Raw genomic sequence first — 25,660 nt, 5'->3', positions numbered from 1 at the left:
TCAGAACAGTTGGTCAAGGAAACGTATGGTTAATACCAGGGCCCAGTAGAGTTGTGACCTGTCCTGGAGGCCCCAGGCTGTGCTTCGACCTATAATGAGACAAGGCAAGAGAGGACTGTTGTAACTCTGCTCCCCAGAAGCCACTACCACCTAAAAACTAGCTTTCTGACCATAGACCCCTTCACTCCAGGGATCTTCCTGAGTGGGTTCTAAGAGCCAAACAGCACCAAGCTAGGGGTCACATTCTGCTTCAGAAGATGAAGGATCAAACTGTGCAGTTGAGAACTTACCCTGCTGTTCTGGACTTTCTTTTCCCTCATGCTGGGCCCATGCAACTGCTTGTCGCTGCTCAGGACTCAAAAAGGCCATTTGCTCAGGAGTAACAGCCACAGCCTGAACACTGGTAAGACTAGATAGCTGGGTGGGACTAAACACCACCTGAGGATGGGGACAGGAATCAATACATCCAATGTGTGTCTCCACCAGGCTCTGGCTTTCTTGTGATCACTCTAGGCCCCAGTTCATCAGAACTTACAGCAAATTTAGAAGCAGGGATGACAGAAATGGCAAGTGGTGTAAGGCCCTGGATCTGTCCTCGCAGCAGTGCTGAAATAGCAAGGTCCGGGATCCCAGCTGTTGAAGGAAGTACAATGTACATCCATAGCTTGTCTTAGACTGGTCTCCCTGCTCTTCAAACCTACAGACTTCCTCTTCTAGTAACTCCCAAAGCATCCTACCCAGAGACCTTCCCAACATGTCTCCAACTTTTTTACTAAACACTTTCTCAGACACCCACCTTAAGCAGTCTCTATCTAATCCACCCACTATTATGGAGACCAGTTACTGACAATTAGCACTCACAGTGTCCCAGCCTTTCTACCTGCTATTGTGCCAACTTCAGTGAAAATCTCAGGCCCCCAGTTACTGACTGGTCCAAAGCCACCAGGTAACACAAGGAGCTGGGCCAGAACCTCCAGCTGCTCCTCAGAACACTGGAGAGGCAGGTTGCCTAAGAAGAGGGCTGCTTGGCTATGGAAGAGTGAGAAAGAAGGGAAGAGGAATTCAGCTTCAGTGATAGGATAATAGGCCAAGCTTTGGATGAATCCCCTTACTCCATGACCCTTTCCTCTCTGGGTGAGCCCGTCTTCACTTTCAACACCACCACTCACACCCCCCTCCACAGATGACCTAAACTCCCAACTGCTGATATGCTGTAGCTCTTCTGGCCGCAGTCCACAGAGCGTGTAACCCAGTGCTGTCAAGTGAATGAAGTCCAGGTGGCTCACGTGCCGGCCACTCTGCCGCAAGAAGCTGGAGACCACAATCCGGAGCTGGGGTGTGAGATGAGCAGAGAGAATGTAAAGGACAAGAAGAAAAATCATAGGGAATTAATGGAAGGGGAACACAGAGCAGTGATCAATGCTTCAAAATTTATATTCTCTAATTATTAAGACATGGCCATCTAATAGCCATGGAGCAAGTTGAAGATCAAAAATAGACAGAAAAGAGGTGCCATCAGGAAAGAAGCAGGAGGAAGTATTATGCGTCCAGAGCCTCAGTTACTGTTGTTAGGTACCCTTGAGTTAGTTCTGACTCATAGCCACCCTTTATAGGGTTTCCAACGCTGTAAATCTCCCATGGAGCAACTGGTGGGCTTGAACCACTGAACTTGTGGTTTGCAGTCCAGTGTTTATCCTATAGAGCTACATACTCCCCCAATGTTACTAATATGTTGTTGCTGTTAAGTGCTGTCAAGTTGGTTCTGACCCATAGCAAGTAATGGATGAGCTTGAACTCCCAACCTTGAAATTCAAACCAACTTAAGTCCAGCACATTAACCTGTAGCGCCACACCAGGACTCCAATGTTACTAATATAGGCTATTAAATAAAAATAATAGCCAGGCAGAGTCACAGGAAAAAAAATTCCTTGCACTTCAGAGGCTTGGGTCTATGGGATGAATGTTGCAGGGGAAGAGTAGGGAGGAAACAAAGTGTTACCTGGATGGAGCTCCAGCCATCTATCTGCCCCAGGATGCTGAGCACTCCCCAGTCCACCAGCATTAGCTCCTGTAGTTCCCGTTCTCCTAGTCCTATTAAGAGTCGACCTAGCTGCAGGATTTGCTCAGGACGGAATCCTCTTGGGGGACCCCACAACTAGAAGAAAAAGAGGAACAATGCGAATGGAAAAGGCATTGGAGACTTGTCTCTGACCTTTGTTGTGTGACTTGAGGCAAATTATTTACTTTCTCTGGGTTTTAAGTTTCCTTAACTATGGAATGAGTGGGTTATTAAAAATGATTGAAAGACCTTGCCATCTCAATAGAAAAGAACAGCAAACTCTAGTTCATGAGTCATGGGCTCTAATTTTTTTGTGCATCAGACTCACCAGGCGTGCTAGTTCCAATGCAGATGCCCATGACCCACTTCCAGAGATTCTTAGGTAGCATGGGATCTAGCATCAGCATTTTAAACACCTGTTCCCAGATGGCTTTGATATACACTAAACTACTATCTACGGGTCTAGTCTCTCTACCCATTGTACTGGCTCCCTTTCCTCAATATTATCCCCTCTCTTCCCACTTCTTATATAATCTAACTCTCTTTATCTTCTATTACCCTTTGCCACACCACATCCAATTAGCTTTCCCATGTTTTTCCACTTCCAACCCCAACTGGTTTCTCTATCCCTAACCTGCTTTGCCTTTCTCATGGCTGCCTGTAGTTCCTCAGGCCCAAGTCCTGAATCTCCTGCAAAGAGTTCCAGGCAGTCCTCAAAATCTGAGAGCTCCATCTGTGCAATCTGTGTTGCAGACCAGGCTGCTGGGAATGTCCCCCGTATATCTGCACAATTTGGCACAGGTTCTGAAGAGGAAGGGAGAGCCAGAGGGTCAGTGTAGTGCTAAAATATGCCCCATTATACATTGACAATTGTTTATATAGAATATATATAAAATGACCCCTACAATCTTTGGAGGATGGGGCAGTGTGGGCAATGTAGGTAGAGGGATTATTATAGTGTGAGATTTATAGGACTTGAGGAATAGTAGAACAGGAAGGGATTAAAGAGGACAAGCTCCTCATTTTATAGATGGTAAAGCTGACTTAGAGGAGGTTTCCCAGGGATTTAATGGCAAAGCTGGGATTAGAGCCTAGGTCCCTATCTCCTTCCTATATCCTAGGATCGCCCCAGTGATGATCTCTACATTTAGCCAAGTCTAAAACTGAGTTCTGGTGTGGTGCTGTGGGTTAATGCGCCAGACTGCAAAGCTGTTTGAACTGCAAGGTTGGCGGTTCAAACTCACCAGCTGCTCCTCAGAAGCCCTATACAGGGTAGCTATGGGTCGGAACCAACTTGATGGCACTTAACAACAACAAAGCTGAGTGATCTGTTTGCAGGGAGAAGAGAGCAGGAAAAGGGGAATCGTGAGCCCCGAACTTTGTGGATTACAAACTCTCAGAACTATAGAACCCTAGAACTAGAAGAAACTTTGAGGATTATCCCTTTAACCCTTTTGTTTTGTAGATAGGAAAATCAAAACCCAAAGAGCAAAAGGTACAGAACACCAGATTTCTGGATATATGGTTAGATACTCTTGCCTGTACATCCTGCTAGAGGTATGATTTATTGGGTAATTTCACCTGGGAGATCCTCTGCAGCAGGATGTACAATTCCAGACACCAAAGCTGCTTTCTTGGGAGCCAGTTCTGGACCCCTACACAGTTGTCCTGCTCTGCTCTGCTCCCAGCTCTGTTGTCTCTCTAGAAGCCGCTCCAGAGTCTCTGGACCTAAGATCTCCTACATTGAGACAGTAGAGTCAGGGTGGGAGACCTGGACAGGACCAGTATCAGCTGCAGAAACTACAGTTCCAAAATCCTGTTTCTGTTTAGCAGTATCCCCTAAATCCAGATTTGACATTTTTCCCTCCAACCTCCTTGACGTTGGGTCCCCAGAACCAACTCACCAGTCCCCACTATGCTCAAAATCCCTCCCTTGTTTCTTCAACTTACCCTAGGGATCAAGGCTATAGCCTCAGTAGAAAGAGTGAATACTAGGCGTCCAACTTGTTCTACTGCATCCTGGCTCCACAATTCTGGCTTCCTGGGGAACAGAAAGGAGATCATAGTCTGGGGAACTAAGAAAAATGTGAAGAAAAGGAAGGTGACAAGAGAACATGGTAGGATTGGGTACTCAGGACTCCAAGGGACCTCAAGCATATGGAAAGGACTGCCACTGATGATGGTGGTTAAGGGGTTGGACTTAGGGTCAGGATGAGTTTGAATTTGAAGTTCCTAAAGGTCCATACCCAAGAAGAGGCTCCTGCAACAGCAGCCATCCCAGCTCTGAAGCAAACGGCTCTCCCAGGCAGTAGTCCTGCAGTTGACTGAGATAGGAAAGCAGGGTCTGTAGGGGGATCCGTCGTGTGCTTTCTACCCCCAGGAATCCAACCAAGGGGCCCAATGCTTCCAGCACCTCCCTTGAGACAGGAGCCTCTTTTGGAGCCTAGAACAGTGCATAGAGACAATGCCACCACTGATTCAGAGTACTAGAGTCTGTGATCAAAGCACTAAGTTCCTTAACCTTTCCCTTCTTCCAGTTCCCAACACAAAGCCCTATGATGTGCAATGCCATTATTTACTGTCTTATCCAATGATTCCAGCCAGGATCAGGTAGAAAGATTAGACTAGTAGTCCAAGGGATTTTGTGGAATGCAAAGGGTGAGGACAAGGAGCATGAAACAGGTCACTGAGGAATAGAACCCCGAGGAAGATCTGAGGGCTAGGGCCTTAGAGATGGGAACCCAGGTAGCAGCAGGGAGCAGGATCTTGGGCCTAGAAGACAGTTACAGGGCATTATCTGAAGGGAAAGAATTGCCAAGGTCAGCAGATCTGAGTCTGGTAGGGTGGACTCTCACCAGGTTTTGTAGTACTCTCTCTGCCAGGGCTGTTCGGTGAGGTGGAGTCAGTGCCAGCAACTGCTCTGGAGCTCCTTGTACCAGCTCCACTACCAACATTATGGATTCATTGGACAATCTATCCATTAGGCGGATCCTATGATAATTAAGCAACCAAGGTACTCAGGAACTGAGCCAAGTCAAGAAGAGATTTATATTCCCCAGATAGAATGTAACATCAGCCCAGACCCTATTACCCTGGACAGACACTGATAGAAACAGTTCCAGATTCAATTCTAGCCATTGTACTTAAAGGGAGAGAACAAAGCAAGTGAGATATTTCTAGTCTTCTAGAAAAGAATTATCACTCTTCCTGATATAACTGATTCAAAGTTTCAAATATTAAGTATTAGTAAAAATTTCCCCATCTGTAGATGAAAATATTAAGGTTCACAAAGATCAAATTACTATTGTAGTTGGTTCTGACTCCTAACTACCCTATATAGAGTTTCCAAAGAGCAGCTGGTGGGTTTAAATCATCAACCTTGAGGTTAGCAGTCCAATATTTCTCCTACAGCACCACACCAGGATTTCTGAGATTAAATCTTGGGGTCTTATTCCCAATTCCTGTACTTTCCATGGTGCCACATTTTCTGTTTGTGATGAGATCCCCTCTCTTTTATATAGAACTATAGGATAAGCACTAGACCTCAAGGTTGGTTTGAACTGCAAAGTCAGCAGTTCAAACCCACCAACTGCTCCTCAAAAACCCTATACAGAGTTGCTATGAGTCAGAACCAACTCAGCAGCACTTAACAACAACAACATACCATTTACAAAGTTTTCAGATAGTGATATCTCATTTGATCCTTTTGACAAAAGTTGTGTGTAAAATAGGGTATTTTTATTATCACTTTTTTAAAAAAAAAGAAACTCAGACCTTCAGATTTGTGGTCCAGTATCTTCTGTTGGGGGCCATATTAACCAAGGAATTGAAATGAAGAAATAAGATGACGGGGACCCTGCGCATGAAGAGCTCATTGTTCTAGCAAAGTGACAATGAAGTGTTTTCCTTGGAGAGCAAAGCTACAAGGAAAAAACTCTATGCAAAGGTCCCTAGTTAATTTTTCTCTTTTTAAATCATTCTCCGATTTATTCATGATTTTATTAGTATCCCTTTACTTTAGATTTTGACTCTCCTACACTTTAGTATATTTTTATTAAAAGTTAGAAGCCATATATTAGCTACATTTTATTCTACTTGTAATCATAGGTAGTTTTTACTTATATTAACAATGTTCTTAAGACTGCTAGGAGACAGGATTTGTCGGTTAAATTACTACCAGCTTAGGTTTAGTGATTATAAACATTCTTCCCTGTAACCTTAGTTAAAGACAATAAAGAATTCTTAACCAAACCATGAATAAGAGCTATGGGTATGCACAGATACGTAAATAAAAGGTTTAACTTAGATGTTCTTAGATTGATAAGGGAAGTTGTTTTTCATGGCTTCAGTGTTGTAGATAAGTGATGTTTTTGTAGGCTATAAACAGATAGTGTATGGAGGGAGTTGATTGCACCCACAACTAAGATTGATGATTTAACAAGATTTAATAGATAGAGGTTAAGAAACCTATGTAAAGGTTAACTTGCTCCTCAGAGAAAAGAACAATAGCTATTTATGTAAGAACAAATGTTTAACCAAGAGGTTGTAAGAAAGCAGGATGTACGTATGCTCTGATGTAATGTTTTAACTTCTTATCCCTGATGTAAATGTAAGGGTCGTAAATCATGAAGAATGTGCCCCAGAATAGATTGTACTTTGAAGCCATTAATTACTATAAAAGCAATGTTTTTTGTAACGGTATATAAGGGGGTTGTAAGATAGGATGTTGTTGTTGTCATGTACTGTGGAGTCAGTACCGACTTCATAGCGAACTGCACGGGGTTTCTGAGGCTGTTAATCTTTACGGGAGCAGAACGCCTCATCTTTCTCCGGCGGAGCAGCTGGTAGTTTCGAACTGCTGACCTTGTGGTTCGCAGCCCAATTTGTAACCACTATGCTACCAGAACTCTTTTATAAGGCAGGAGAATAAAGAGTAAAGAATGAAGGGGGAATAAAGAGTAAAGAATGAAGGGAGAGTAAGAGGAGAGTAAAGCATGAGAGGAGAGTAAAGAATGAGAGGAGAGTAAAGGATGAAAGGAGAATAAAGCATGAGAAAAGGAAAATAAAGCATGTAAGAAGAAGATTTTGAATTCATCACGACCTATCGACTCCGTGTAATTCTTTTTCCCACTGACGCCACATCTGCTTTCGGAACCCTGGAATAAGTTTGCTGAGGCTGGCCCCCCAGCAATCTTCTATCTTATTATGACCCTTGAGATTCTAAATTACCTCAGAGAATCAACATACTTAAACAGAGTTAAATAGTGTTGTTTTAAAGCCTCATCCTATACTTTGTACTGTATCTAGAGTTGTCAATTCTGGAATTAGGCCAAGTAATGTAATAACCAAAATCTGTAAGAAGTCTATAAAAATTTGTAATTGAGTGCTTATACCATCATCACAAGGAGCCCTGATAGCATAGTGGGTTACCAGTTGAACTGCTAACAAGATCAGCAGTTTGAATCTAGCAGCTGCTCCAATGGAGAAAAATGAGGCTTTCTGTTCCCATAAAGATTTACAGCCTTGGAAACCCTATACAGGAGCACTATGAGTCAGAACCAACTTGATAGCATACAGCCACCACCACCACCATCACCATATCCCCAGTAAAAAAGTGATACTAGTTTTTTCCTACTCTCATTCACAGTTGAGATGGCAGTGGGATTAGGGGCAGGGCTACAATAGGGAAAGAAGTGTATAAGTGACATATTAATAAACTCTTAGAATCTCTGGTTTGGGAAAAAACTTACCTTCTCTCCATTCAAATATGAATCTGTTCTACAATATCCCTGACATGGGACCATCAAACCTAGAATGAAAAACTCCAATGATGGGGAACTCACTAATTTAAATTTCCTTTTATTGTACAAAAACTTGATTTTAATCCATTTGTCCTAGTCATGTACAGTGGGACCATTCAGAAATGATTCCAATCTATTTCTTACATGAGAGTCCCTCAAGTATTTGAAGACACTCCTGGTGTGTCACTGTAGGATCAGCACTGGACTGCAAACCACAGCAGTTCAAACCCACCAGCTGCTCCTCAGAAACCCTATACAGGGTCACTATGAGTTGGAATCAACTCAATGGCACTTAACAACAACAACAACAACAATATCACAGTTTTGATGAGTTTTCTCTTATGTAATCTTCTGGATACACTGAGAGCCATGTCCTAAGCAAACTACAATCTTCTGGGACAGAATTAGACCATTGCCTCACTCATTTCAGATACACTATCTCCATTAATGTAGCCTAGGATACTTTAAGATTACTTGGCAGCCTCATCACAGTGTTGTCATTCTCAGCTGTCCCATGCTGGAGACAGTGTTCTGGGAGTCACTCAATAGGTACAACAACTTTGAACAAATCTTCTGCTTTTGGTTATAAATGCTGTCAGGGAAAACCACTTCTCTACAGCATTTACCCCAAGCTGAGTATTCTGAGGATCCAGGATCCCCAAACCTAATACTTACGGTAAGTCCAGGAGTAGCTTGGTGTTCAGCTCACTCAGTTCTGGTCCCAGTGTTGTCAACTCGGGCTCTGGCATTGTCATTCTCCGCTGTAACTCCTCCCAGATACAAATTCTCTGTGGGATATGCCAGAAAAGCAGAGTCAGGCCAGAGCTGAACACAGGGACCCATAGATCCTGACTCATCATTCCCATCAATGCCTAAATATCCCCTCTCACCAAGTTCCCTCGAACACCAGTGGGCAGTTGATAGATCATGTGTACCACTTCAATGAAGTCTGCCATTGAGTTGATCTGCCGCAGAAACTCACATGACATGCCCCCTGCCAGGGTGCCTAGAGCCCTGTGGGTGTATGGGTGGGTGAAGGTTCATTCAGTACATGCCACAGCCTGTCTGCTCCTTGATATCAATTCTCTCAAAACAAGTACAGATGATTGTGAATGATAATTTACAGTCTGAGCAAATGCCTTTACATAAATATTCTTATCTGGCTCTCCACAGCATCAGTACTGTTTTTCAGATAAGAAAACAAAGATTTAAAAGAGGCCAAGTGATTGATATTCTCAACAGAAGTGCGCTAGCATCATGTCTTCAGAGTCTAAAGCCAGAAGTTCTGTTACTGTGGATGTGGTAAGGCAATGCCTACTTATTCCTGCTTGGCCAGAGGCTCTGAAGTCATCTTGAATTAAACTAATAGCAGCAAATGTCTATTGGGAGCTTACACCATCCAGGTACAATGTTTCAAGTACATTCCATGCCTTATCTCATTTAATCTTCACAGTAATTAAGAGAAACCTGAAGCTTAAAGAATTTAGATGACTTTCCCAAGATTTTGAGTAAGTGACGGGGCTGCGACATGAACCCAAGTCTTCTGATTTCTTAAACCTTTTAAGGGTAGGTTCAGTACATTGGAAGAGTAGAGGACAAAGGACAGAGTTAGGAGAACATCCACAAGACTGAGAATGTATATTTAATTCATCTCTGTATCCACCACTGCATATTACATAGTGTGTGACACACGGTAAGTACTCAAAAAGTATTAATTGAATTAAACTCATGACTCAACACAAGTTACTCACTGCAGATTCCTAAGGGTCAGGTTGGTGGGCACCTGCATCTTCTTCCAGAGAAATTGTGCCTATAAGAGAAAGAAAGAGGAACTGCTTCCAACAGAGATATTGTACAGGACCTAACATGCCATAGACTCAGTCTTGCCTCTTCACACTGTGGGCCCCATCAACCTTCTACTCTCCCACATACTCACTTCTCTCTCTCTCTTTAAGCTTTACATTCATTCTATTGTATATATATATCGTTTCATTGCCATGGTTACAATCCCCTCCATGCATCATCAACTAACCCTGCAAGCCTTCCCCTTGGTCCTCAGCACACAGTCCCTCTTCCTCTCTGGGTCTAGAGTTCCCAACTGCTCCATCTCTCCATGTCATCATCTCTGCCTCCATCTCTGGGGTCACTGCTTCTCTGGGTAGGGTCCCGCACTCCGCTCTTCTCCCTTGATGGTCCCAGGACCTCTGCTCCTGGACTACAAAGTCAACCACTCCACTCGTTTTGCTACAAAGTATCTATCTTTATATTTCCAACCTTCACAGTTAGTCCAGAGAACAAGTATTCACAATTGTGCCACATGAGTGCTATCCCATCTCATTTCATCAGCCCCACCTAGACAGCTTGGATACTACTCAGTGGATATTCTACCTTCCTCTGTGCCCTCTAGATCTAGGCTTCCTCTTGAAAGCTTGTAAGCCAGTCACTTCTTGCCTTTGTAGCCCCCCATTTTGGTTAGCCAATGTCCAAGTTGCCCATCTCTGTCTACCCTGTATATCAAGGGTGTGGGGATGATCCTCGCTGTAAAGATATGTTCCCTCTTTTGAGCTACTCTATCCATTGGTGTAGGTCAAGTTCATCAAATTGTATCAGATTACTCTTTTTTTCCTCTTCTAGTTGAATTCTGATCATCCAGTCATTGAAGCCAGGTCAAGTGGGTATTATCTGCATTTGTGGGTGTTCTTATGCATATGCCCTCTCTTCTTATCAGCTGGACACGTCACTCTCCACTCTAGTCCTCTGTGGCTATATCACTGACTCTGGGTCCAGGAGTGCCCAGGTCTTGCCACACTGCTGGCCAACCAGGTCTCCACCCGGGTTCACAGGAGTCTATTGAACATTGTAGGGCTTAGCTTGCTGTTTCATTGCTGTTTTCCCCTCACTTCCCCTTATCGATGACCAATGTGGTCCCCAGTCAGAGTGCATGTCTGCTGGTGTATTCCCATTGAGGCTTAGTCTTGGAAGGGGGTTTGTCCTGAGGGGACCCGACCACTTGCCTTGATCCCATGTCTGTCTTAGAAAGACAGGAATAGGGAACTGGAAGAACAAAAGAAAAAAGGGAACGAGGGAGGAATGAGATCTGGAAAGAAGGAAGGAGAGAAAACAAAACAAGTTAGTGCAGTATAAAGGATACTAGAAATAAGCTTCAGGTAGAACTGAAGGCAAAGAAGATGGAACAGATAGAGAGATGGGAGTTCTGAGAGAAGTGGGGAGAATTACCTGCTGCTCAGACCAGAGTAGCTCCCGGTAGCGTCTTCTGTCAGCCAGAAGAGCTGCCGAATCCAGTTGTAGCAGTTTTAATGGGAGCAGGGGAAGCAGGCAATCTGGCCAGGTGGTAAGGCTGGGCTGTTGGTGATGGACATAGCAATGCAATGAGAGGTGAGAGGGTCTGGACTTAGCCCTCAGGGAAGAAGGGAAGTCACAGAGTCAGGAAGGGGCCAAAGCTAAGACAGAGGTGAAATGGCATTTGCCACTACAGAAATGTACACCTGAGAGCCTCATATTTAGTTAAATGTTGCTGCTATTTAGGCACCTGATGAACTAAAGTCATTCAGCCTCTCTAAGCCATGGTCTTTCCATCTGAAACTGGGGTGGTTGATCTGGGAGATTTCTCAGGCTCTTCTGCAGTCAACATTCTAGGACAGTGTGAGTCATGCTGCTCTGCATCTGGAACTGGAGAGAGCTACTAACATCTGTATGGGTGCAGAGCTAACCTAAACTCTCAGGGACACTGCAGGGAGAACATGCAAGACAGCATCAGCCATATGAAGCTGTCCCAGGACATGGGAGGAGCTCAGTCAGGAGACCCCACACATACCTGACCAGAGATGCACACAGCTGCACCAGCACCTGGTGTACCCATATTTTTAATGCCATCTTTCACCTGCATAAGAATTGGCAGCGTATGTGTGTTTAAGAGAGTAGAGAGATATGGAGAGGCCTTCCCTAGCCATAGGGAAGAGGCTCTCTTCCTGTCAGAGTTCACATCCCAACTGTCTCATCCTCCCTGCCACTCTCATACCCGAAAGCTCTGCAACAGTGCTGCTGTCTGGCAGGCTGAGAGACGTGACAGTTCGGGAGCCAGGCAGGGACAGGCCCCAACCAAAACTCTCTTGGGGATGGCTTGGAGTGTCTGGGGGCTGAGACCTGGCAGCAGAGGGTGCAGAGAGCAGAGTTCTTCCAGGGACAACTAGGGAGGAAAACAAAAGGCATGAGGAAAAGAGGCAGTATATTGGGGAAGACAACAAGAACAGTACAGTAAGACAGCTGGTATAAGTGCAGCTGAGAGGGAGGGAGGGCAGAGGCGAGAACCAAGGAAAAGGAGAACAGAGATCTAGGAGGGATTGTTGAGAAGTTACTGCTACTCACATCGTGCCTTGGGAGGAGCCGTCCAAGCAGCAAGACAGCCTGAAGTGGGGTGGGATAGAAGCCAACAGCTCTCAGGTTCCAGGGCCCAGGTTCTAAGCAGATCCCTAATCTGCCTCCAAAACTTTCAGCCCTCACCAGGTAAGAAAATTATCCTCTTTACTTGACTGATCCAGCTTCCGTTAAGTGGGACAAGAGTTAGTAGCATGTCTCCTAGTGGGTCCCTCCCGACAAGTGTCCCACAGTAGCAATTCTCCAGTGACCAGGCTGGTTAGGGTCCTTTTGCTCTGAGGAAGGGGGATGAGGGGATTCTCCAAGGGTCAGGGTTCACCTCCAGTGCTCACCCAGGGAAAGGAGGCCTCAGGGGGGCTGATGGTATCCCTGAATGTGATTCTCTTGACTGAGATTCCAGGGGTTGGAGGGTAGAAGCCAGGGAGTGGGACAGGCCCACCTGGGCAGGAGTGATACTGGTTCCCTGTAGGGCAGGAAGCATGGCTCTGAGTTGGGGCTCTGACAGCTCCTGTAGGAATCGGAGGCCCAGTTGAGGAAAGAGAGGGGCCCAGACCCGCAGCTCCCGGGGGCTCAGCACAGTTCCTCCAGCTGAACGCAACACCCCAAGAAGTTCATACGCCACCTGCAACCAAGGAAGGTTTGGAACTGGAGAGAAAAGATGGATGTACCTTGAACTTCTCTCTAATCCCACATCTGAATTTCCTAGGACTTGGAACCAGGGATGGGATCAGAATAGATTAGGTTCTAGTTGGCAACAGGTTATGTTTGGAGTATCATATGTCATGCGATAGGTCCAGGAAGAGATGGAAACAAATAAAAATGGCCATGAAGTCAGAAATAAGGTTGAAGAGGTGGGGTGGGAGACTGGCACCACAGTGCTCAAACTTGGTTAAGATGACTGGGCAAGTTGCCCATACAGATCCAAGGGAAGCCTAGAGTCTTGTAGGCCTATGCCAAGAGGCTCACCCGTCCTTGTGGGCTGAGGGTCCCATTGGCCGCACATTCCAGCAGCCCCCGTTCTACAGGCCCCATTGGATCATTCAAAGGTACCAGGCTCTGCAACTCCTCTGGGCTCAGGAAACAGGCGAGGGACCCCAGTCTGAAGAGGACATGAAGCTGACCTTTGTGTGGGTCACTGAAGCTTGTACTAAAGTAGGAGTCATGTGGGTATATGGAGTAGGTGTTCTGACCACTGAACTAGAAAATATGAGAATCAAATGTGCTGTCTTCTGGGGCCCTATGTTGGCTAATCTCTGGCCTCTTTCTACCTATGACCCCAACCCATAATGACAGCTGTACATACCTCTCCCACTCTGACCTTGATCACTGATACCACAAGTACATACCTGCGTACCTGCTCCTCCCCATCCAGGACACTCTGGTTCACCAGGCTGCGTAGCACATGTCGGGCTTGCCCTGGTCCAAGACCTGCCTCTGGCCAGCTATCCTCCAGGGCCTGGATCTAAGATAGAATGGTTAGTGTATATTAGAGTCACTGTGGGACACTAATTAGGAGTGCCTACACTATACATTCTACAGAAGTATGTCCTGTGTAGCTGAAGGTGGGCCAGTCAAATATAGAAAATGATTCCCATACCTGGTGAGGACTGAGCTGCAGAAAGTTCTCCAAAGGAAGATGGGGGAGCAGAGGCATCACTGCCCACAGCAGCTCCTGGGACCAGGCGGACACTTCCCCAAACAACTCCGGGGCCAGCAGTCGCTTTGCTAGAGCCTCCTTCTGTTCAGGTCTCATTCCTGGGCTGTAATCTCGGATAGCAGCCAAGCTATGAAGAGTAATGGATCTTAATCTTTGACCCTGTTCCAAACTGCTTTCCCCAGGCTCTTATGTTATAGATAGAAAGAAGACTCTCTGGTTTCAGTGGAAGAGAGTTCTGCAAGGGGCTGCATTAGGTGAGTAGGGTTGGCCTGATCCTGACAGGAACACGCAGAGTAGTAGGTTTAGGGACCATACACTGTGTCGTTGGCCAGCAGGGATGGTGGGAAGCGCATCAAGTCAGAGACAGCCAAGAAGGGAATGAGCGGTGACAAGTCAATGAAGAGCTGGGAAGTGAGGCGTGGATACCGCTGAAGCAGCAGAGCTGTCAGGCGACCCAGAGCCTGCTCCTCAGATGGTGGCACCTATGTGGACACAAAAATGAATGCTGACTCTGGAGATGCTTGTCATCACCTCTCTTGAATTCCTCCTTCCACTAAGCAAAACTTCTGCATATGAGGTTCCAGATACTCTTGATCCCTAGATTCCCCCTTCACCTTTGTTTCCCTCTCCCTCTACGCTCACCTGCAGCTGGGCCCAAGACCGGTGCATGAGTGTCAAGAAGCTCTGAGCAGCCTCCTTCTCTGCTGAAAGCACCAGCTGTTGGAGATTTTCTGGGGGCATGTGCAGATACTCCTAGGTGTTGGATGGGCAGGTGGGTATGGTCACACTGGGCAGGGCCCTCAGGCCATGGCTGACACCCTGACCACCAACATACTTCTCCACAGTTTACCTGCACAAGAATCTGCAAGGCCCAAGTACTCTTCTCCCTCTGGAGCAGATCCCACAACACAGGCTGGTGGAGAAATAGACAAGATGCCAAAAGAGTGGTCTTCTTTGTCACTTCTGCGCTTCCCCAGACACTGCAATTCCATTTGCTGGGATGCTTGTTTTTCATCTGAAGCTAGTATGCATGTGTCCTTAGATATTAAGCTCCTCAGATATTATGTCAGAGATCACATCTCTAACTTCTGTACCCTCTCCCATGTAAGCTCCATTGTTTACTCAGTGAATAGGTATAGATGTGAAACAAATTACTTGGACTATCACACTGGTCCAAGGGCTTGAGAGAGGTAGACACTAAAATGGAGTAAGAACTCTTTATATTTACCACAGAACCTAGCAAAGTGCCTTGCACATATGGAGTATTTAGTAAATTAATTATTCACTAAATAATTCACTCCACAGAGAAGAAACTGAAGCTCAGAAAAACTAAATTAAATTACTTGTCTAAGCACACAGTAATTTGTGGCAGAGTTAAACCTGGAACCCAAGTCTTCTAATTTATAGTATTCCTGAATTTTTTTTTTAATTCCTACCTTGTCCTTCTATACTCCACTAGCTTCCAATTCTCATTCTCTAGGGATAGAATTAGAGCCCTCTAACTTGATCCCTTCCTTTCCTGGAGAAGAAAAGAGGAGTGTCAAAGAGTCAGAAAGAATAATGATACAAATTTTATTGCATGTTTTTGAACATGGTAAAAGAGCTAGGCAGAGCGGAAGATTTCAAAGGGCAGCTCAAGAAGACAAAGTAAAGTTTTATAATGAAATGCACAAAGACCTGGCATTAGAAAAACAAAAGGGAGGAATATACTTAGCATTTATCAAAACTAAAGAACTGGGGTTGGGGGGATCAAACAACAAAGGTACAAGAGGCAAGAGAAAACAGACATGGATTAAATTTCTGACACCCTGAACTTCAGAAGACAGGTTAGAGAGGTGGATGGAGTGTTTGATGGGAGGAGAGGCCAAGCAGGGATAGCAAGAGAGGGAGACTGACTGGTGAACAGCTCGCCTTGACCATCTTGTGAGCAGCTTTGGCAGCAGAGGGAGGCCTGGCAGAGCAGATTCACAAAAGCGACGGAAAAGATGCATTTTTTTTCTAGTCACTAGTATCACTCTGGTAACCAGAAGTGTGGCCAGATCCCACTTTTACCCACCCCCAGCACAGACCCTGCTCTGCGGGATGGGATTTTGGAGCCACGAGGTTGGGAGCCATGCCAGCATGAGGTGAAAGCACCATTTTGGTGTCCCACTTTGGTGTCTGGATTCAGACAGGCTCAACTCCAGGCCTACAAAACCCACAGAGCCACCAGACCAGCATTTAACCTGTCACTGCCCAGTTTCCCTGTGGTTCTAATAGACACTGAAACCAAGTCCATCTAGGCTCCCCAAAAACTACTTCTGGATTGAGTGCCCTGAACATAGATAACATCAAAGTCAATAATAGGAACTCCATCTAGGGTCAGGAACTCTGCTGTCACATTCCTTCCATAATCACCTCATGAGCTCCTTGAATTACAGGAGCGCCCCCCCCCCCCCGAGATTTCTCCCCTCCAAGTCCAACAACTGCAATGTTTGTTTTTACAAATACTAAAACCTCACAATACCCTTGAGACAACAGACAATTTTAGCTCAAAGAAACAAGGGAGAATGGCTCTAACAAATGACCAAGATGCAGGGCCAGAAGATGTTTCTGAGGAAGAAAAGGGTGACAAAACTAAATGAAAAAGAACTCAAAAGAATAATCATTAAGCACCTTCAAATAACTGATAGAAAGATCAAGGAAAACACAATAAAAACTTTAGAAGAATTTAGGAAAACACTACAAGAACAAACAGACAAAATAAATGCAAATTTTGAAACAATGAAAAACCTGCAATTAGACATCTAGAAGACTAATACTAAGCTCTCAGAAATGGGCAATACATTGAAAGACCAAAGGAGTAAATGTGAAGCAATAGAAGCTCAAATTAGTGAACTTGAAGGTAATTTCTCAATACTAGTATGCTAGAAGAACAATTACAAAAAAAATTGAAAAAAATCCAAAGAAAGCCTAAGAGTTATTTTTGACACCATGAAGAGGAACAACTGATAGGTGATTGGAATTCCAGAACAGGAAGAGACAAGCACAAAGAAAATTGTCCAAGAGTTGTTGGAAGAAAACTTCCTTAACATTTTGAAAGATGAGATGATTAGCAAACAAACGATCCCCAAGCAAAATAGATCCCAAAAGAAAATCACCAAGGCATATCATAATCAAACTTTTCAAAATTGAAGGAGCTCGGGAAAAAAGAAAAGTTACCTACAAAAGAGAACCAGGAATGGGCAAGCTGGACATTGGCTACTCAAAATGGGGGGCGGGGGGCTACAAAGGCAAGAAGTGACTGGCTTACAAGCTTTCAAGAGGGAACCTAGATCCAGAGGGCCTGGAGGAAGGTAGAATCTCCAGTGAGTAGTATTCAATCTGACTAGGCGGGGCTGATGCAATGAAATGCAGACGAGTCTCTTGTGATACAATAGTGAATAATTGTTATCAGGACTGATTGTGAGGATCGGAAATGTAAAGGTAGACATTTTATAGCAAGGAGGGGAGTGATTAACTTTTCAGTCTAGGAGCAGAGGTCCCTAGGACCATCAAGGGAGAAGAGCAGAGAGCAGGACCCTACCCAGAGAAGCAGTGATGCCTGAAATGGAGCCAGAGTTGATGATGTGGAGCAATAGAGCAGCTGGAGACTTTAGATCCAGAGAGGGAGAGCGACTGTGTGCTGAAGCCCTGGGCGGTACGGGGAAGGATTGCATGGAGGGGATTGTAAGCATGGCAATGAGACGATATACGACAGAATGAATATAAAACTAATGTTCTCCCGTTCTCCCATGTAAACTATCACATAATTCACAATAAAACATTTAAGAAAAAAAAAAAATTTCACCAAAAGAGAAACCACACACACACACACACAAAAAGAGAACCAGTAAGACTAAGCTCTGATTTCTCAGCAGAAACCATACAGGCAATAACACAATGGAATGAAATATACAAAATCTGAAAGAAAAAGATTGCCAACCAAGAATATACCTAGCAAAGCTCCCTCAAATACAACAGCAAAATTAGGAAATTTCCTGATAAACAGAAGTTAAAGGAATTGTAATGACCAAACCAACTTTACAAGAAACTGTAACAGGTGTTCTTTGGGCAGAGAACCAACAATAGCAGACAACAACTTGAGATTTCCATGTATGACAGCACCATCCAGAACTCAATATAGATATTTGTTGTTGTTATGTGCCGTGGAGTTAGTTCCAACTCATAGCGATCCCTGTCCAGGGTTTCCGAGGCTGTTAATCTTTACAGGAGCAGAAAGCCTCATCTTTCTCCTGCGGAACAGCTGGTAGTTTTGAACTGCTGACAGTGAGATTCACAGCCTGATTTGTAACCACTATGCTACCAGAGCTCCTTCAATACAGATATAGAAGCATTTAAAGTATGACAAACCTACAAGGCTGAAAATAGGGAACCAGAGATATCAATACATAATGAAGTCAACTACAAAGCAAAATGAGGGAATAGAGTAGATACAGATTTCCAAGTGGCAAGGAAGTCAAGTATATTTTAAGTTAAAACAAACTGTTTTAAGTAGGGAAAAATTACCAAATAACAGGGTAACCTCTAAGAAAAATAATACACTTACATATCAAAATTTAAAAAGAGGAAAATCAGGAAAAAATTAGTAAACGTTAACACAATAGAAATGAAAGAAAACCCACGAACAAAATGAACTCAGCATAGAAAACTATGTGAACAAAGAATTCAGCAGCACCATAAAAAAACAAAACAAAAAAAAAACACAGAAAAATGACAACAATCAATTCATACCAATTGAAAATTACATTGAATGTGAATGGATTAAACGTACCAATCAAGGGATATAAAGAGAAGTCTACAAAAGACATATCAAAAAGATGGAAACAGCCTAAATGCCCATCAGTAAAAAAATGGTTAAACAAACTTTGGTTCATACACACAATGAAATACTACAAAATACTGAAGAATAATGATGAATCTGTGAAACACTTCACAACATGGTTGAACCTGGAGGACATTATACTGAGCAAAATTAATCAATAACAAAAAGACAAACGTTGTATGAGACCAATATTGTAAAAAGTTTTTTTAAAAAAAGTTTTTCTTGATAAAAGGAACAATCTAAGATGGTTAAGGGTGGGGGAAATTATTCACAGGCTAGAATATAGACACATGTCAGCATGGGTGACAGGACAGGCAATATACACCAAGACGGAGGTTAGAAGAGGAAAGATGAAGGTAGTCAGTGACACAAGGAGGAATGCAATAGTTAAAGTGAATAGAGGTAAATGCTGTGGACTGTTGGTATATTGTTAACAGCAACCATGTGGTGAAGCAAAGTGTATGGTTTGTTGAATGTAAGACTGAGGATCTGCTCTGTAAACCTTCACTCAATTCACAATAAGAAGTTTTTAAAAAATTCAAGCCTCAAGTTGCAATGTTGAAGGATTCTATGGGCAAAATATTGCATGTCAAAAGAAGATGGAAGGTGTTAATATAACAGAGGTAAATACTATTATATTTGTAATCATGCAATAACAACAATTTACATTATTTTAGATGCATATATATGGACATGCAAGCTGAACAACTGTGAGAAGGTGAACAGGACTGTATTCACAAATATAGATAGATTTGACAGAGACTACTTCTACATATGTATTCTGCAAATATATTCATAAATATGAGTAGAGTAGAGTATACAGGGGGCAAAGTCCTTAGATATAAACAAATACCTTGAGGAAATGAATCACAGGGCTGGGGAGTTCAGAATCATAGTCTCAGAGGACACCAGGGTCCACTGGCATAACGTAGTCCACAAAGACAATGTTCTACATTCTACTTTGGTGAGTAGCAACTGGGATCTTAAAAGCTCATGAGTGGCCATCTAAGGGGCACCTATTGATCTCTCCCCCATCCGGAGTCAAAAAGAGTGAAGAAAATTGAAAATGCATGAAAACAATTAGTCCAGTGGATTAATGAAATACGCGAGACTCAGCCTTCACAATCCTGAGAATAGAAGAATTAGATGGTGGCATCTATCACTACAAATGGCTCTGAAAGACATCACAATAGAAGGTCCTGGTTAGAGTGGGAGAAAAATATGTAACAAAACTCAAAACCATAAAAAAACCAAGCCTACTGGTCAGATAGAGAGTAGTAGAACCCTGGATACAATGATCCTTAGTTACCCTTCAGGCCTGGAACTAAACTCACCCCCATGACTCAATTTCCAGCCAACAATATTCACTGCCATCAAGTTGTTTCCTATAGGACAAAAGAGAACTGTTCCTTAGGGTTTCCAAGAGTAAATCTGTTTGGGAGCAGACAGTCTCATCTTTCTACTTTGAAACAACTGGTGGGTTTGAATCATTGATCTTGCTGTTAGCAGTCCAATACTTAACCCGCTGTACTACCACGGATCCACCCAATCAACCTGTATACAAGGGGAACAATAACATTAGAGAGGTGCACATTCCTTAGAATTATCAACTACTTGAGATCAAAAGAGCAACATTTCCTGAATGTTTTTGTTGTTGTTAAGTGCCGTGCCGTCAAGTCTGTTCTGACTCATAGTGACCCTGTATAGGTGCGGCTGATGAATTTGAACTGCCAACCTTGTGGTCCAGTGTATTATCCCATAGAAAGTTCAAAAAGGGTTAAGAAAGAAGAAATGGAAATGGGAAACACAAGGAGGTTAAATTATGGGGATTATAATCAATGACATGAAATAAAATATGTATAAATTGGTGAATGGAAAACTGATTTACTCTGTAAATCCTCACCCAATTCACAATAAAAAGTTAAAAAGAAGAAGATGGAAGAAATACAGAGTCACTATCAAAAAGAATTGACTAATGTTCAACAATTTCAGGAGGTAGCATATGATCAAGAGTCAATGGTATTAAAGAAGTCCAAGCTGCACTGAAGGCATTGATGACATATAAGGGTCTAGGAACTGACAGAATACCAATAGAGATATTTCTGTAAAAGGATGCAACTCTGGAAATGATCACTAATCTATGCTAAGAAATTTGGAAGATAGCTACCTGGTCAACCAACTGGAAGAGACCCATACTCCCATTGCAAAGAAAGGTGATCCAACACAATGAAGAAATGATCAAGCAATATCATTAAATACCACACACAAGTAAAATTTTGTTGAAGATATTTAAAAAATGGTTGCAGCAGTACATCAACAGAGAACTCCCATAAATTCAAGGGATATAATTGCTAATGTCAGATGGATCTTGGCTGAAAGCAGAAAAGATCAGGAAAAATGTTTATTGACTATGCAAAGGTATCCAACTATGCAAAGCATAATAAAGTATGGATAACTTTACAAGAATGGGAATTCTAGAACCTGTACATAGACCAAGAGGCAGCCATTTGAACAGAACAGGGTGGTGCTGTGTGGTTTAAAATCAGGAAAACTCTACATCAGGGTTGCAGCCTTTCACTATACTTATTGAATCTATATGCTGAGCAAATAATTCAATAAATTGGCTTCATGAAGAATGCAGCATCAGGATTGGAGAAAGACTTATTTACAACTGTGATATGCAGATCACACAACCTTGCTTGCTGAAAGTGTAAGAGGACTTGATGTACTTACTGATGAAGATTAAAGATTACAACCTTCTATATGAATTATACCTTCTGATCTGACCTCTCTGCTCTGAATTTAACTGGCCCACTGGATCCCCTTAGAAGTCACTGTTTTGCTCAGACCTTTTTTTTTAAGCCACCCTAAAAAGACCAAAACAAGTGTATTACTAAGAGAATTCATCTGCAGCCATCCACTGATGGCTTAAGCAAGTTTTGTTTGGAACAAACCATGCGTGTATGTACTGGAACCCTGCTAATACAATCACCCTAACAGAGTGGTATGATTATTATCCCCAGTTTATAGACTATTGCTCAAAGAGATTAAATAACTTGCTCAAGGTTAGCCACAGACCTATGTTGTGAACTCAAGTCTTTCTGGCTCCAGATCTGTGTGCTTAAACTACTGTGTTACATTACTGCCTCTCAGCATTAGAGGAGTAAGTCCCTGGTAGATCACTCACACTAAAGCAGGCCAGCAGCTCCATCTTGCTCATTCCAGAGTCTGGGCTGAGAGGAAGGTCAAAGCCCAATGGGGTGTGCTGCTCCTCATGTTCCAGGTACTCCCCAACTGTCCTCAGTACACTCCGACGACCCTCTGGGCGGAAGGTGTCCCAGAAGGAGCAGTTGTCTGGGAGGCTGGAGAGCAGCAAGGCCTGGCCCAGCATCCCCTGTGCCTCAGCCCCTCCTGCGCCTGGACCCAGGACAAAGGTCAGCAGGCGTAGGAGATAGTGAAGGCGTGTTGAGTGGGCAAGGGCTGGCACAGAAGACTGACAGCGTGGCAATTGGGATAGCATGCCAAGCAGGAAGGGACCAGGAGCCAGACAGAGTGGAGATGGTCCCAATGGTGGCAGAGAGGGCAGAAGGGGTCCCAGCAGCCCATCTAGGAAGCATGTGTCATTGCCTCCACGACTTATTCTGCACTGGCCTGCTAGCCAAGGCCAGAAGGGCACGAGAGCATCATACATAGTATCATTGGCACAGACCATGACCAGAAAGTTGCCCCCATCTGGGCAGCGCTTCCCACAGGGCCCTGTGTGGCAAGGGGGGATGTCAGTGGTATCCGGAGTGGGGCCCTGGCACACATGCTGAACCCAAGCCTGGTTGCTGGGAGGCACAGCTTGTAGACTTGCCTCCCCACACAGTCTCTCAGTCCACAAAGTCTCATTCTCCAAGAAGCAGCCCCAGAAGACGTCTGGGGTGAGGGGAACAGGGGGCGGGCCTTCAGGGCAGCTTGTGGGAGGTGGGAGCAGGCCAGCACAAAGTTTCTTTACTAGGCGGCGGTTTGGGCCCGACAGGGCTGAAAATGAGAGGTTGCTACAGATTGCCTCAAGGAACTGATCAGGAAACTGGTCATGGCAGGCCTGGAGCCAGCTTTGTGTTCCTGGTGCCCATGAGATAGCATACCACACAGCTGTCTGGCAGATGGCAACGGTGCTGGGAGGGGGCTGTGGGGTGGCAGGCTTGATGTGCTGGCAGATCAAGTGAATGGAGAAGTTGGAAATACTGTAGGGTCGCGCTGGGTCTGAGTAGTTCGCACAGAGGGCCTCCACAGAGATGGCTCGCCGCCGTTGGCGAGGGCTGATGTGGGCTGCGGGCTGAGAAGCCCTGGGCAGAGGCACACCGGTGCTCAGGCAGTGGAGGAGGGCAGGGGGTGGGGGTGGTGATCCAGACAGAAAGCCCAGAGCCTGGACATCCCAGGAGAGGTTGTGTCGGATGCCCCTGGGTGCAGAGGGAGGAGCAGGCAGGATCTGGTCAGTTCACATTTCCTGCAGCAGAAGATTCTGACCCTGGCCCAGAGCCCTGCAGAGGGTGTGGCAAGCACAGACTTTCCAAAAGTGAGATCCCTGGGTGTATAGATGTTACTGGTTTAAATGCTAGGATGGAGGCAAAGTGAGAGCGCTCTGCCCTGCCAAGACACAAAATTTCCTAGGAACAATCTAGATGAAGTCCCTTCTGCCCACCTGTTTCCTTTCTTCGTATGCTTTTAGATAGCGTAAACACAATCCTTGACTGGTCTCATATCAGAAAGTCAGTCCAACTCTGGCACTATTGTACTGAAATAGTAAGGGGTTAAGGAGCTCAGTCTTGTCCTATTTTCCTATAGCCCAACTTTATTAAAACAGAACAGTTGCCACTGAGTCCATTCATACTCATGGCTGCCATCTTTATTAGCTAACATTTATTAAGCACAATGTGCCAGGCATGGTTCTAAGTGCTTTACACATATAGTGTCAACTCATTTAATCTTGTAACAACAGGGAAAGTGAGGCATGGAAAGACCGTGACCTGCCCAAGGTCACATGGCTAGGAAGAGGTGGAGATGAGACATCAACCCAGATAGAACACTCCACAACCACTAAACCACACTTCTCCCATCAGTTTTCTCTTCAGCTTGGAAAACCGACATCTTTAGCTCTCCACATGTAGATTCCCCTGTCCTTTAAAACTGGTTCCCTGTTACTTACCACAGGAGCAGCTGCTGAAGGTTGGCTAGGAAGGAAACAGTAAGAAGAATGACTACCTTAACCTCATCCCTTCTTGTCCTGCCGCAGTCCAGCCCCAACCCTGATAGCACTGACCTCCCTGGCACTGCCCGTTGGCATCAGGTTCTGGTTGACCCAGAATGGAAAAGACCTCATCCTGGAGAGAGTGAATGACACGGAGCAGTCCCTCCTGGAAGGCAGCATAGAGGGGGGCCCCCACTGTGCGCAGCAGACCTCCCCAAAGAGCATCCTCAGAACTCAGCTCCTCTGTTGGGGTGAGCAAACCCAACAGACCCTGCAAAAAATGGGGGACGGGCTCCTTCCCGTTGAGGTCTGTGGCATTGGTCAGATCCACACTGGACTGCACCTGCACCAGTGCCTGCCAGCGTGTACCCTCTAAAAACAGCAGCAGCGAAGGCAACCAGTCAGCCACCAGGACACAGTCAGAAGGCCCATCACGAGTGCATGGGGGTCGGGTAGGGGCAGGGGGCCCACCAGGAACTAAGGCCCCCAGGAGCACTTCTGCAAGTCCACCCAGCACACCTGCCTGGTGTCCCAGGAAATCCCGGGGAGTCTGCTCCTGTCCCAGCAGTGCCAGCACATCCCCCAGTAACCCCAGCATTGGCTCCCAGTCCTGGCTGCCTCTCAGTGTCACTAGGAAATCATGGAGCCGCAGGGCAGGGGGTTGGAGAGGTGGGGGCTCTCCCACTGGCCCCTCCCCCATTCTCCCAAGCTCAAAAGAAGTAGAAATGTTTGCCAGGAATCTAGAGAACTGTGAGCGGCTGAGGGAGCCCTGGGGAGCCTGATCCAGAGCAGAGAGCAATGACTTCAGGAGGGAGATACCAGAGTCCAGGGATGGAGACCCCATAGAGACCAGAGTCACTGTAAGGAGAGAAACCAGACGTCACTAAAAGGGAAGGTCTTAGAGCCCTGGCACTAAGACTCCAATTCCCTGCTGGGATCTAAAGATGAGGCGAAGGGGATGGTGACTTGGATCCCTTTCATGAGCCTACAGTAAGTCTTAGCCTGCCTTCTTAACCTCCTTTTCTCTCTTAGTACCCGTCTCTGCCCCTTTTCCTTGCCCCTTTATTTATTTATTTCACTTGTTAACCTCTGCAATCTTACGTCTCTTTTCAGCAACCATCCTCTTCATCCCCAGCTCTACTCAGCACTCCTCTCACCTGCACAGGACAGCAGCAACAGCAGAAGAGGCCAGAGGCTTCGAACCATGTTTCCAGGTGAGCACCAGGACTAGAGGTAGGTTCTGGTTATTCTCACCCGTGAGCGATAGCCAAGTAAGGGCAAGGTACCGCAGGCAGCTTGGGGCTCCACTGCCACTGTAATGTGGTCTTTCAGGAAACAATATCTGTAACCTGACAGCAGGTTTGTCACCTGAACCACTGAATACCTGATCCTTTGGCTTTAGAGAAAGGTGTGCTTCTATGAGAAGATTCAATGATAGGGGATCCCGGGGTGGGTGGGCGGGGAACGGACTTTGAAAGAACACAAGAAAGATAGCCTGAATTAGGATGCAGGGATGCAGATAGGAGTAGGCAGACTTGGAGAGATGAAGCACTGGAGGGTGTAATCTAAGGATCTAGAGAAAATGTAAGAAAGAAAAAAAGAGCGTAAAAAGGAGTTGTTGTTGTTGTTAGGTGCCATCAAGTAGGTTCTG

General features: G+C 44.9%; 1 protein-coding gene across 1 annotated transcript; it reads right to left on the bottom strand.

Annotated features, from left to right (window-relative positions):
• STRC (stereocilin) lies at positions 1 to 25,215 on the bottom strand. Its single transcript, XM_006831883.1, has 29 exons — positions 25,167 to 25,215; positions 24,082 to 24,867; positions 23,968 to 23,992; positions 21,964 to 23,221; positions 14,763 to 14,825; positions 14,555 to 14,665; positions 14,228 to 14,394; positions 13,853 to 14,039; positions 13,602 to 13,717; positions 13,222 to 13,354; positions 12,695 to 12,877; positions 12,247 to 12,285; positions 11,900 to 12,067; positions 11,696 to 11,761; positions 11,098 to 11,223; positions 9,612 to 9,670; positions 8,751 to 8,874; positions 8,536 to 8,648; positions 4,915 to 5,050; positions 4,306 to 4,502; positions 4,010 to 4,100; positions 3,641 to 3,797; positions 2,694 to 2,863; positions 2,000 to 2,155; positions 1,189 to 1,331; positions 881 to 1,029; positions 536 to 633; positions 291 to 438; positions 1 to 89 (listed from the first exon to the last, which is right to left on the bottom strand). Exons 1-29 carry the CDS (start codon positions 25,213 to 25,215, stop codon positions 1 to 3), a joined length of 5,307 nt encoding a protein of 1,768 aa, XP_006831946.1.
• Between the last annotated feature and the right edge of the window lie 445 nt (positions 25,216 to 25,660).

The sequence above is a fragment of the Chrysochloris asiatica genome, unplaced genomic scaffold (genome assembly GCF_000296735.1).
Source record: "Chrysochloris asiatica unplaced genomic scaffold, ChrAsi1.0 scaffold00004, whole genome shotgun sequence".
In the NCBI taxonomy this organism is placed as follows: Eukaryota; Metazoa; Chordata; class Mammalia; order Afrosoricida; family Chrysochloridae; genus Chrysochloris; species Chrysochloris asiatica.
The sequence above is the reverse complement of the archived record's forward strand: the minus strand, read 5'-3'. Positions and strand labels throughout refer to the sequence as shown.

What these genes read in the sequence shown, in the direction of transcription:
- STRC (XM_006831883.1), bottom strand. Translation starts at nt 25,215, where the DNA reads ATGGTTCGAAGCCTCTGGCCTCTTCTGCTGTTGCTGCTGTCCTGTGCA. An exon ending in GGTCTTGGGCCCAGCTGCAG is followed by an intron (nt 14,395 to 14,554) that starts GTGAGCGTAGAG and finishes GTGTCCACATAG; the next exon opens with GTGCCACCATCTGAGGAGCA. An exon ending in ATGGCTGGAGCTCCATCCAG is followed by an intron (nt 1,332 to 1,999) that starts GTAACACTTTGT and finishes CTCACACCCCAG; the next exon opens with CTCCGGATTGTGGTCTCCAG.